This window comes from Pinus tabuliformis, chromosome 7 (genome assembly GCF_031772625.1).
Source record: "Pinus tabuliformis cultivar Carrire ecotype Pingquan chromosome 7, CPIR1, whole genome shotgun sequence".
Taxonomy (NCBI): domain Eukaryota; kingdom Viridiplantae; phylum Streptophyta; class Pinopsida; order Pinales; family Pinaceae; genus Pinus; species Pinus tabuliformis.
The window spans coordinates 391,651,880-391,663,494 of record NC_142293.1 but is presented as its reverse complement, the minus strand read 5'-3'; the positions used below and the strand labels follow the sequence as shown (position 1 = coordinate 391,663,494).

The following is an 11,615-nucleotide window of genomic DNA, read 5'->3' as shown; positions in this document are numbered from 1 at the left end:
GGTTCCAAGACTTGTGAAAGAAGATGTTGGGGCCATCCCCCGAGTTGTGGAGCAGACAGAAGAAATAAGGGTGAAACAGGAGCCAATTGATGAGTTCACTGACATCAATCCACTAAATCCAACATCGGTCATAAGACCAATGGAGGAGGCCATTATCAAATAGGAATTCATTGAACAGTGTGCAAAGAGAAGGGCCCCCATCCTGGAAAGGTACCAATCGCAGTTTAAGGAGAATATGAAATTAAAAATGGAAATTATTAAGATAAGGAAGTAAATGTTATGCTTACGGACATGGATGAGGAAGAATAAGAGGAATGTCAGTCGGGTTTCCATAAATCCTGGAGCCGAAACCACTTCAGAAATAGTGTAGATTGAAGATAGGCCTACAACTTCAACAACTTCATAGACTGAGTAATTTTTGCATCTATTTGAGTCTTAGGAATTCTTGTTAACTGGAGAAATTCAAAAATGGTAGGCTACTACGTCTCGCCTTCAACGAGGGTATATCCCTTTGGAAGCCCACCAAGAAGGACTGAGAGGAATTCAAGAACAAGATGAAAAAGTGATAGCTGATTATATGACCTAGATAGAGAACGAAAAGAATCAATAGGAGAATCAATAGAAAAAGATTGAGGAATTAGAAGAGCAAGTGAAACTACTGAAGGCTGAAAAACATGAAATGTTTGCTATGGCACAGCAAGTGATGGCATTCTGACATCCTGCTCATAGTTATGTTATCTTCCTCCATGAACAATACCTATTCTTCTATTTAGAGAGCATCCATTAGGAGATAAGCCATGAAATCCAAGATATGATACAGTTTTTGCGCATCTTGAGGGGTCACAATATCCTGAACCAACACTTAATGTGTGAACTCCACATGCACAAATATTTTCTAGGGAATGATCAATCATTCAATTCAGTGCCATATGTTGTGGATATTTAGCTAAGAGCCTTCACCTCCTTCACGATTAACTAGGTTAAATGGAAGAAAGCCTTCGACACATTCAAAGAGAACCAAGTGAACATGCCACTTGTAATTCGAATGGAGCATTGTCAGACTGTGAATATTTTTAACAAACATCGTACCTTCTTGGAAATAGAAGGATGGAAGGGTCAGATACTAGCAACATAGAAGTGGTGCACTGACATGTGTACAAAGTAGATTTTTACTTGTTAGGAGGAGGCTCAGGATAGTTGTTAGAAACGATGGATGTTGTCGTCATCAGTAGTAAGTACATGCGAACCTTTTGGGGCCCCTAATTTTGTTCAGGATTTGGAAAGAATACAATGATATATCACATGCATTCAGCATTGTGGGACCCATGGATAGGTCTGAGATTTCAGTTTCCCATTGTTTAGCTTCTAGTTGAGCAGTACACACGAGATTATGTGTTAGACAAGGATTGGTGGAAGGAATTCCTTCACACAGATGGATATAAGGTTCCCGGAACAGAAATGGCCGCGAGATATGACCTTGCATAGCTTCATGCTAACCATAGTAGCTCTAACCCAAATTTTCACAGAAGACGAGCTACATGAGGACATGCAGAAAGGCTAGTTGGGGGAAGATGTTGGTTGCTAAATTTGCCTACTTTTTACCCGCCTTTTTATCCCTTTCATGTACTCATTTCATGTCCTTGTTGGTCGATTTGTATTCTAAACAACAAAGGTATACCTATTTTCATGTCTTTGTGAATTATTAATCGATGAAGCATAGTCATAGGGGATTATTTCCTAAAGCGACTTGCTAACTTAAGTTTCCTTGCAAATTCGAAGGAATGATGATCAAGACCATGATTCAGCATATGATGACTATCGAGCTAGCAGCGCTATCTTTAGATATCAGTTGCAACGGTGGTTCAAACTATCAACCAACACAAGTGTTATCTTTATATTATGTTGTATCTTGAGAATCGTTATGTATTTGTGGGCAGGCAGTTGTCATAATCTTAGGAATTGTCAGTTGTTAAATGAAATATATAAGTAGTGTTATAGATTTGGTAAATTCACCACTAAGAGATACACGAGAATTATGAGTTGTAACAGTAGACCTCTGTAATGTTATTTTGATTAATGCAATTTCTGATATTTTAAGCATTCCATATTTTTTGATCTTGTTGCAGCCCTGATAAGGGAGTTGGGCCCACTCTCTTGACCAAACACTATTGGATTAGTTGTGTGCATAATTTTATTCCTGTTGTGTTATTTTCTTGGTGTGTATTGATTTATCTATGTGTTGTTGTGAGTCCTAACTTGTTGTTACTCTGATTGTTGTTACAATTATTACTTGTTACACATTGTTATGCCTATGATTGAATTTTCAATGTTGGTAGGGAAAATATGGCCTACATATACCTTACATCATAGCCTTGAAATAACTAGTCGAACCCTGGGTTCACAATTAATGTGGAATGGGGTGAATTGTATGATTCATATCTGAATGCCAACACTAATTAACCCTAACCACTTTTCCCAACTAATTGGCCCAATGAGAGGTACTTCCCAAGAGTTCCAGACTACAAGGCTAGGATGTATGTTGGGGTTTCCATTAGGGAAGGTGAATCACTCACCCTATTTTCATATAGTGTACTCAATAGGGGAAGGTGAACCCCTCACCCTGTGCTCATATAGCTCCAAGAAGTACCCTAGGCCTCGAGGAGATACCATAGCTCAATGTCAAACTCAATTGGGACCCTCATGGGAGGGTCTTTCCATGAATCCAAGTCTCCCTTTGAAGGATAAGAATGTGGTCTTTCCCAAAGGCTTTGTGAGTATGTCAGCAACATGTTCATCCATCCTGGTGTGTTGGAGCCTTATTTCTCCTTGGTGTACCATATCGCGGATAAAATGGCACCTAATATCAATATGATTAGATCGGTCGTGTAATAGGGGATTCTTTGAAAGGAAAATAACACTTTTATTATCGCAATAAATGATGGTAGTGTCCTGCACATGCCCAAATATCTCACTGAAGAGCTTCCTCAACCAAATCGCTTCACAACAAACCATACTAGTTGCAATACATTCAACCTCAGCAGTTCTTAGTGCAACATACTTTTGTTTACAACTCATCCATGAGATGGAAGTAGATACCAAAGAGAAACAACATCCATATGTTATTTTTCTATCCACCACACTTTCATCCCAATCGGCATCAGTATATCCATGTAATCTCATATCCCCAACAGTGTGCCTCAATCCATGGTTGATAGTACCATGAAGATATCTTAGAATATTCTTTGCAGCAACCCAATGTATATATCCTCAATCATAAATTGACTCAATGTATTAAAAACAAATCATATGTTTGGTCATGTACTCACCAAGAAAATCAATGCTCCCACAATTTTTCTATATTCGGTAGGATTTTCCAAAATTAGACCAGCATCAGTTCCACATAGCTTCTTGAACTATAGTTCCATTGATGTAGTCACAAACTCGTAGTCCACCATGCCATACCTTTCTAATATCTTCACAATATATTTTCCTTGAGAAAGGAAAATCTCACCTGGATTTTTCCTAACCTTCAAGCCTGGGAAGGAATGTAACGATCCTAGGTCCTTAATCTTGAATTTAAAATTCAACTCCCTCTTGCATTGATAAATGAGAGGGTATGTACTAATTAGAAATTGATCATCAACATATAAGACCAAAATAAGGGGCATGTCATTTTCAACCTTGAAGTATAATTTTAGATTAACATAATTCCTTGTAAATCCCAGCTTCATGAGATAGCTATCAATATTCTCATACCAATCCTTAGGGGCTTGCTTTAACCCATAGATGGATTTCTTCAACCTACATACATGAGTTTTTCTATCCTTCTCATTAAACCCCTAAGGTTGTTCCAAGTAGAATTATTCCTTAAGTGAACCATGTAAGAATGCATTCTTGAAATCCATTTTATGTAGGCTCCATCCTTGATTTGCAGCAAGAGAAACTATGTATTGTATAGTGGTATATCAGGCAATAGGAGAAAAAATATCATCATAGTTGATTCCTTCATTTTGTGAGAATCCACCAGCCATGACCCTTTCCTTGTATTTATCAGCACTTCCATCAACTGCATGTTTAATCTTGTAGGTCCATTTTGAAGTTACTACGAACTTGTCCTTGGGTATAGGCACCACTTCCTAGACATTTTTCTTCATTATTGACCCATATTCCTCACCCGTAGCATATTTTCATACTTGGTTCTTTACAGCTTCTTTGAAAATGCAAGGTTTGGTTTGAATGATAGTACTTATGGCAAAAAAGTATCCTTGATACTTGGTAGGATTATTACTTTCTTGAAAATTTCCTCTTGGGGAAGCATGATTTTCTACATATTCAAGTGTATATAGAATCCATAGTGGTCTCTTCTTTGAGATAGATGGATCACATCGAGGTGGATCAAGTGGATCCATCGGGCCATCAAAATCAAGCATAGGTTCATCCATCAGAGGTTCTTCTTGACTTTTAACAACATCATCGTTCTTCCTTCTGATGGGGAGATCCCTTGCTTTTCTGAGTGTGGAGTCTTCATAGAAGGTAACATCTCTACTTACTGCTACATTTCTCTAACCAAGTACATAAATTTTACATGCCTTTGAATCTTCACTAATAAATACATATTTCTTCCCATAGGCTTCCAACTTGTTCCTTTTCTCTTTTGTTACATGAAAATATACAAGACAACCGAAGATTATAAAATGTACAACATCAGATTTCATACCAGTGAAGATTTCTTTGGGTGTCTTAAAATCCAAGCTTTGATCGGGACTCATATTTTGAATGTATACAGTTATGTTCACAGCTTCTCCCTGTAAAAACTTTGGCAGGAATTAATCATGAATCATGGCACATGTGGCTTCCTTAATTATATGATTCTTTCTCTTAACAAATCCCTTTTGTTGTGGATTGTATGGAACGGTGAGCTTCCTCTTAATACCTGCCTCTTTGCAAAAATCATTGAATTCATTAAATTCATATTCGGTTCCATTATCTGTTCTCAATGTCTTTATATTCTTTCCTGTGTGATTCTCCACCAATGTTTTGAAAGAGTGAAACTATCTAGATATTATACCCTTGTTCTTCAATAAATAAATCCAAGTTTTGTGGGAGAATTCATCCACAAATATCACATAGTATAAGTATCCTCCAAAAAAAGTCACAGGAAAAGGACCAGCCATGTCTAAATGGATTAATTGAAGAATATCATTTTCCTTACTCTCACTAAAAGGGAATGGTCCCTTTTTATGTTTTCATTTTGCACAACCTTGACAAACTCCTTCATGATTCATATTAAATTTGGGCATCCCTATGACCATCTTCCTTACACTCGGTAAATCTTTGTAATTTAAATGAGAAAGTATTTGGTGCCATATCTCACATTGAATAGAGGTGTCATTTTTCAAAGCTCCCAAAGAAAATCTGCCAACTTGATAAATACCATCAACCCTAAACCCAAGAGTAAAATAATCTCTAAATTTCTTATTGCATGCACGTACCTTTCCATTAGTGAAAGCTACCTTGAAGCCTTTATCCTCCATTTCAGAAATAGATACCAAATTCTTCTTCAAAATGGGCACATACAAAACATCTTGAAGATGTATGGTTTGACTATAGTTCAAGTGAAGAGAAAACATTCATATTCCTTTCACAGGGTAGGTGAAATTATCTCCAAGAATAATATTTAGATTAGTCTTCCTCTCAACTAAAATTGAGAGAACCTCCTTATATCCAGTGAACTAACTTGAGACTCCACTATTGACGCAGGAATCAATTGTTTTGATAAATCTCAACAATCGGCCCCCGCGTTTCAATCTCCTTTACAGTCCAATCTTCCACGGCACTACTCTGATTACCTTATACAAGCTTGACAACTGATCTTTCTTTTTATTTGACAGAACCGCTCGCGATACACCATAGATCGTAACACATTAGATCCAACGGTCCATATTCTATCGCATAATTGCAAGTCACAAGGTTTCGGGTTCTGGAGCTTTCCCTTTTGTATTGTTGCAATGCGATGGATCGCAATCACACATCGCAATGTCACACAACCAGGTCCCGATAACACACAAGCCTTCCTGCGATGCGATATTTCGCGATCGCACCTCGCAACTCCTTAAGGTCGTGGTCCGACCACACTCCACTATCTGTTTGCGATGTGATATTGCGGTGATCGCATATCGCAATTCTTCAAGGCTTGAGGTCTGCCCCTTGTAAAAAAATCTTTTGCGATGTGATGCAGGGTGATCCAACGGTTGGCGAAATTTCGCACTGTTGGTTGGACTTTAGATCAATGGCTAAGATCTTAAATGGCTCAACACTGTTAATAATACAATGGCCTGCAATTTCTTTTAGACTCTGAGTTTTATATCGTGAAGCATAAAAATAGAGAAACACTTGATTCTATCCCAAATACAAATAAACAAAGGCGAACGAGAGTTTCCACAGACTTAATATATAATCATACACATGGCATCATTTATTCATAATAAAAATATGTTTACAGAGTCTTGCCTTTCACTCTATTACAGCGATTAAAGATCTCTGTTTCAATCTGTAATTCTCGCTCTAACTTGACTCTCGCCTCACTCAATCCTCTCGCTCTCTACCCATTCCAATCCTTCTACATTACATTTTTCCCCTTTTTATCACTCGAATCCCACTCTAACTAATCAATCTCTATCTTTAAACATTCTAACAACTCAATCTCTATTTTCAATCTCTATCACACCCTTAAGCTAACAACTTATCTTTGAATCTAAAATAAGACAATTTCCTAACTTATTACAATAAATGAAATACAACTCATTTCTTGAGAGATCCAACCCTCTCGGTAAAAACTGACTTTCGACCACACAGATCAATGAAATTCAACTTGTTTACCCACAACATGTGAACATTATTTCACATTGCTGACTAAGTCCAGATTCTCCCGCATCAAACTCCCGGGGAAGAAAAGAATCGCCCTTAAAACTTTCAAGACTTACTCCATACTTCTGCAACTCTGTTGTTTTCAACCAACTATCATCCTCCACCGGTTGTCCTTTCCATTTGACTAGATATTGGAAATACGTTTGTCCTCTAGTTCTTCTGGATACTCTTTTCTCCAAAATAGCTTCCACTTCTTTCTTAGCTATCTTTGGCATTTGTTCTTCCCAGTTTACAGTTTGAACTTCATCTCCTGTAGTTTCCTCATGTAGCTTTGTCTCTACCTCTTTGTATGGATAAAAATCTACAACATTGAAGATAGGTGATATTCCAATCCCTTCTAGCAATTCAATGTCATAAGCATTAGCTGAAAATTTTCTTACAATTCTACATGGTCCTATCTTTTTCAGTTTCAGTTTATTGTAAGTTTTAGCAGGAAATCTTTATTTTCTCAAATACACCATCACTAAATCTCCCACTTGGAATTCTTTCTCTTCTTTTCATATCTACCCTTTGTTTGTATTTACCGCTACTTTCCTACAATCTACCTCTGACATATTCTTGTAGTCTCTGCATTTGCTCTGCAAACTCTTCAGCTTTTTCACTTCTTGTCTCCTATTTACCCAAATTTCTGAGCTCATACACACCTCTTGGATTCATTCCAAAAACAATCTGAAATGGACTCATTCCAGTACTTCAGTTTGGAGTGTCATTATAAGCAAACTCAGCTTGAGCTAGTGCTAAATCCCACTGCTTAGGATTTTGATACACTAAACTTCTCAATATGTTTCCCAAGCTTTTGTTTACTACTTTGGTCTGTCCATCTATTTGCAGATGGTATGCTGAACTAAAACTGAGGTTAGCTCCTAATTTCTTCCAAAGAGTTCTCCAGAAATGCCCTACAAACTTTGTATCCCTATCAGACACAATACTTACAGGTAATCCATGTAATCTTACAATTTCTGAAAAGAATAGATTAGCTATGTGTGTTGTGTCACTAGTTTTCTTACAAGCAATGAAATGTGCCATCTTGGAAAATCTATCTACCACAACATAAATGGAATCATTCCCTCTTTGAGTTTTTGGTAATCCCAAAACAAAATCCATGCTAACTACATCCCATGATCGGTCTGGTATTGGTAATGGTTGATACAATCCTATGTTCTGACTTCTCCCCTTTGCATGCTGACATATCCTGCATTTCTCAACAAATCTCTTAACATCAGTCTGCATTTTTGGCCAATAATAAAAAGCATTCACCTGAGAAAAGGTTTTATCTTGTCCAAAGTGACCAAATAATCCTCCACTATGTTTTTCCTTTATTATGTTTTCCCTCATAGAACATTTGGGAATACACAACTTGTTGCCTTTAAACAATAAGCCTCCTTGGATGAGATAGTCTAACCACTGACTTCTATTATGAACTATTGGATTTTGCACTACTGTATAGATATCTTTGAAATCTGTATCATCTTTGTACATTTCAATCATTTCTTCAAATCCTACAACACCAACTTTGAATTCTTGCACAATAAAACTTACCCTGCTCAATGCATCAATGACTTTATTCAACTTACCACTTGTGCGCTTTATCACAAAAGTAAATCTCTGCAAAAATTCAACCCACTTGGCATGCTTTTGGTTCAACTTCGACTGGTTGTTTATGAACTGTAATGCATGATTGTCAGAATACAGTATAAACTCTTTCAACAACAAATAATGTCTCCATTTTTTCAAGGCTTGTACAATAGCGTAAAACTCTTTATCGTAAGAAGAATAGTTCTTCTTCGCTTCATTCAATTTCTCACTGAAATACACTATCAGTCTTTTTTCCTGACTCAGAACTGCACCAACTGCAACTCCACTAGCATCTGTTTCAAATTGAAATACCTTTTCAAAATCAGGCAAAGCTAAAATCAGTTCTTCTGTGATTTTCCTCTTCAGCAATTTAAAATTCTTGTCTGCTGCTTCTGTCCACTTGAATAGCTGATTGATCTCCTTAATTGTTTCAAGAATTGGTGCACAAATCTGACTAAAACCTCTAATAAATTTTCTGTAAAAACTTGCAAGACCTTGGAAGCTTCTTATCTCAAATATATTTCTGGGAATAGGCGAGTTCCAAATTTCTTGGACTTTCTCTCGATCCATTTTCAATCCTTCTTTAGAAACTACAAATCCCAAATAAATCAATTCTTCCTTCATAAAACTACATTTCTTTAGATTTATCAGTAGTTTCTCTTTCTGCAGAGTTCTTAAAACCAATTTAAGATGCTCTATATGTTCTTCCTTACTTTTGCTAAAAACCAAAATATCATCAAGATAAACAATCACAAACTTGCTTGCATATTCCTTCAAGACTTCGTTCATCAATCTCATGAACATGCTAGGTGAATTAGTGAGTCCAAAAGGCATCACTAACCACTCGTACAATCCACTGTTTGTTTTAAATGCAGTCTTCCATTCATCTCCTTCTCTAATTCTTATTTGATGATATCCTCTCTTCAGATCTATTTTAGTAAAATACTTTGATCCACTCAAACAATCCATTAAATCATCCATGCATAGCAAATGAAATATATACTTGATTGTATTCTTGTTTATGGCTCTGGAATCTGTGCACATACGCCATTCACCTCCTTTCTTTGGACTGAGTATTGTTGGTACAGAACATGGACTAAGACTCTCTCTAATTAGTCCCTTATCCATCAATTCTTGCACTTACCTTCCAACTTCTGCATTCCCTTGAGGTGTCAATCTGTACGTTGCTTTATTTGGCATACTCGCTCCTGGTATTAGATCAATATGATGACTAATACTCTTGATCGGTGGTAACACATTCGACAACTCATCCACAATAATATCAACAAAATCATTTAACAGAGTTTTGATTTCCTCAGGTAAATCATCTAAGTTTGTGGAAGTTAGAATTACCTTCGGTCTCCCTATGACAGCAAAATGCATTTCTTCACCTTTCTCAATCTCTTGCAACAGCTCCTTTCCACTCATTAGCATAACGTTGTTCCCAGATGCTCCTTTGTCAGCGTCATCCTTCAATGGAAGTAATGTATGCTTAGTCCCATCCTTCTCCAGAGTATAAGTGTTCTTCCTTCCGTCATGAATAGCTTTTCGATCAAATTGCCACGGTCTCCCTAGCAATACATGGCATACATCCATGGGCATTACATCGCATAATATTACATCCTTATACGTACCAATCTGTATTTCAACCTTGCATTGTTCTATTACAATAATTTGATGTCCTTTCTGCAACCACGACACTTTGTAAGGAGTAGGGTGCACTGTCTTTGCTAATCTGAGCTTGTCCACCATCTCTGTAGAAACAAGGTTGTCAGTGCTTCCACTATCAATTATTACCTTACAACACTTACCCTTTGATTTACAGGTAGTTCTGAATAAATTCTTCCTCTGCGTTGGTTCTTCAATCTCTTTCTCTGTCTTAAGCAATGTCCTTCTCAACATCAGGGATTCTCCTACTTCAGGGGGTTCTTCCTTCTCCATAAGTCGAGGTGTTTTTGGCTTTGCTTTAGCCACATTCACATTCCTCTGACTTGCTGATTTATTATGAGGACAGTCCCACGACACATGTCCCCATTCTCCACATATGTAGCATTGAACATCTCTTCCTCGGCCCCTTCCTCTGGGCGCAAATCTTCCTCTATTAAAATCCCCTCTCTGCGGCGGTCTGCTACTTGAACTGCCTACTTCATGCTGATGTTGTTGTCCCCTTAGTTTGGTAGCTCCTCTACCTCTTACTGCGCTTCTTCCTCTATTCCTCAGATTTTGTTTTCTCAACATCTTCTCCTCTGCCTTCAAACTCGCTTGATAGGCATCCTCAATAGTCTTCAGACTTAACAAGCTAATCTCATCTTGTATGTCATATCTTAAGCCATTGATATATCTGGCTACCTTCTCCATGTCATCTTCTGCATGTCCTGCTCTAATACTTAATCTATAAAATTCTTCTGTGTACTCTTTAACAAACATTCCTTTTTGCCATAAATTCTGCAACTGTTTAAAAATATTTAACTGATAGTCCTTAGGCATAAATTTGGCTTTCATTTTACTTACCATTTTGTCCCATTACTTGATCTTGGACTTTCCTTTCCTCGTTCTGGATGTCTGTAGCTCGTCCCACCAAATAGTTGCATGTCCCTTCAATCTGGTGACTGCAAATCTCACCTTCTTCTTGTCGTCAGCTTCCTCTTCATAGTCAAAATATTTGTCTAATGACCTAATCCAATCCATTAGCTCTTCTACATTGAGACTCCCTTCATACGTAGGAATTTCCACCTTTGGTTTTCCTCCTACTTTCACCAACATCTTGATGACTTTAGTAGTTTCATTTTCCTCCTCTTCTTCTTCTTCAGAAGATTCTTCTTTAGCACTGTCATCCCCTTCATCAGGTGTTCTCCTCTGAGCAGTCTCAATTGTTTCCATCCTCGTACGCAGACTTCGGATCTCCTCTAACAGAACTTCATTTGCTTCTAGTCTTCCTCGACCAATGCCAGCTCCTCTCCTTGGTAGCATGTTTACTGTAATCAAATTTAATCTCTCTGCACTTTGATACAACAAATGACACAGGAATCAATTTTTTTGAAAAATCTCAACAATCGGCCCCTGGATTTCAATCTCCTTTACAGTCCAATCTTCCGCAGCACTACTCTGATTAC

General features: G+C 37.5%; 1 protein-coding gene across 1 annotated transcript; it reads right to left on the bottom strand.

Annotated features, from left to right (window-relative positions):
• Positions 1-479: 479 nt before the first annotated feature.
• LOC149247645 (uncharacterized) lies at positions 480-10,254 on the bottom strand. The gene is made up of 3 exons (XM_089444831.1): positions 9,856-10,254; positions 9,647-9,768; positions 480-582 (listed from the first exon to the last, which is right to left on the bottom strand). The coding sequence occupies exons 1-3, from the start codon at positions 10,252-10,254 to the stop codon at positions 480-482; spliced, it is 624 nt and encodes a 207-aa protein (XP_089300957.1).
• Positions 10,255-11,615: the final 1,361 nt, after the last annotated feature.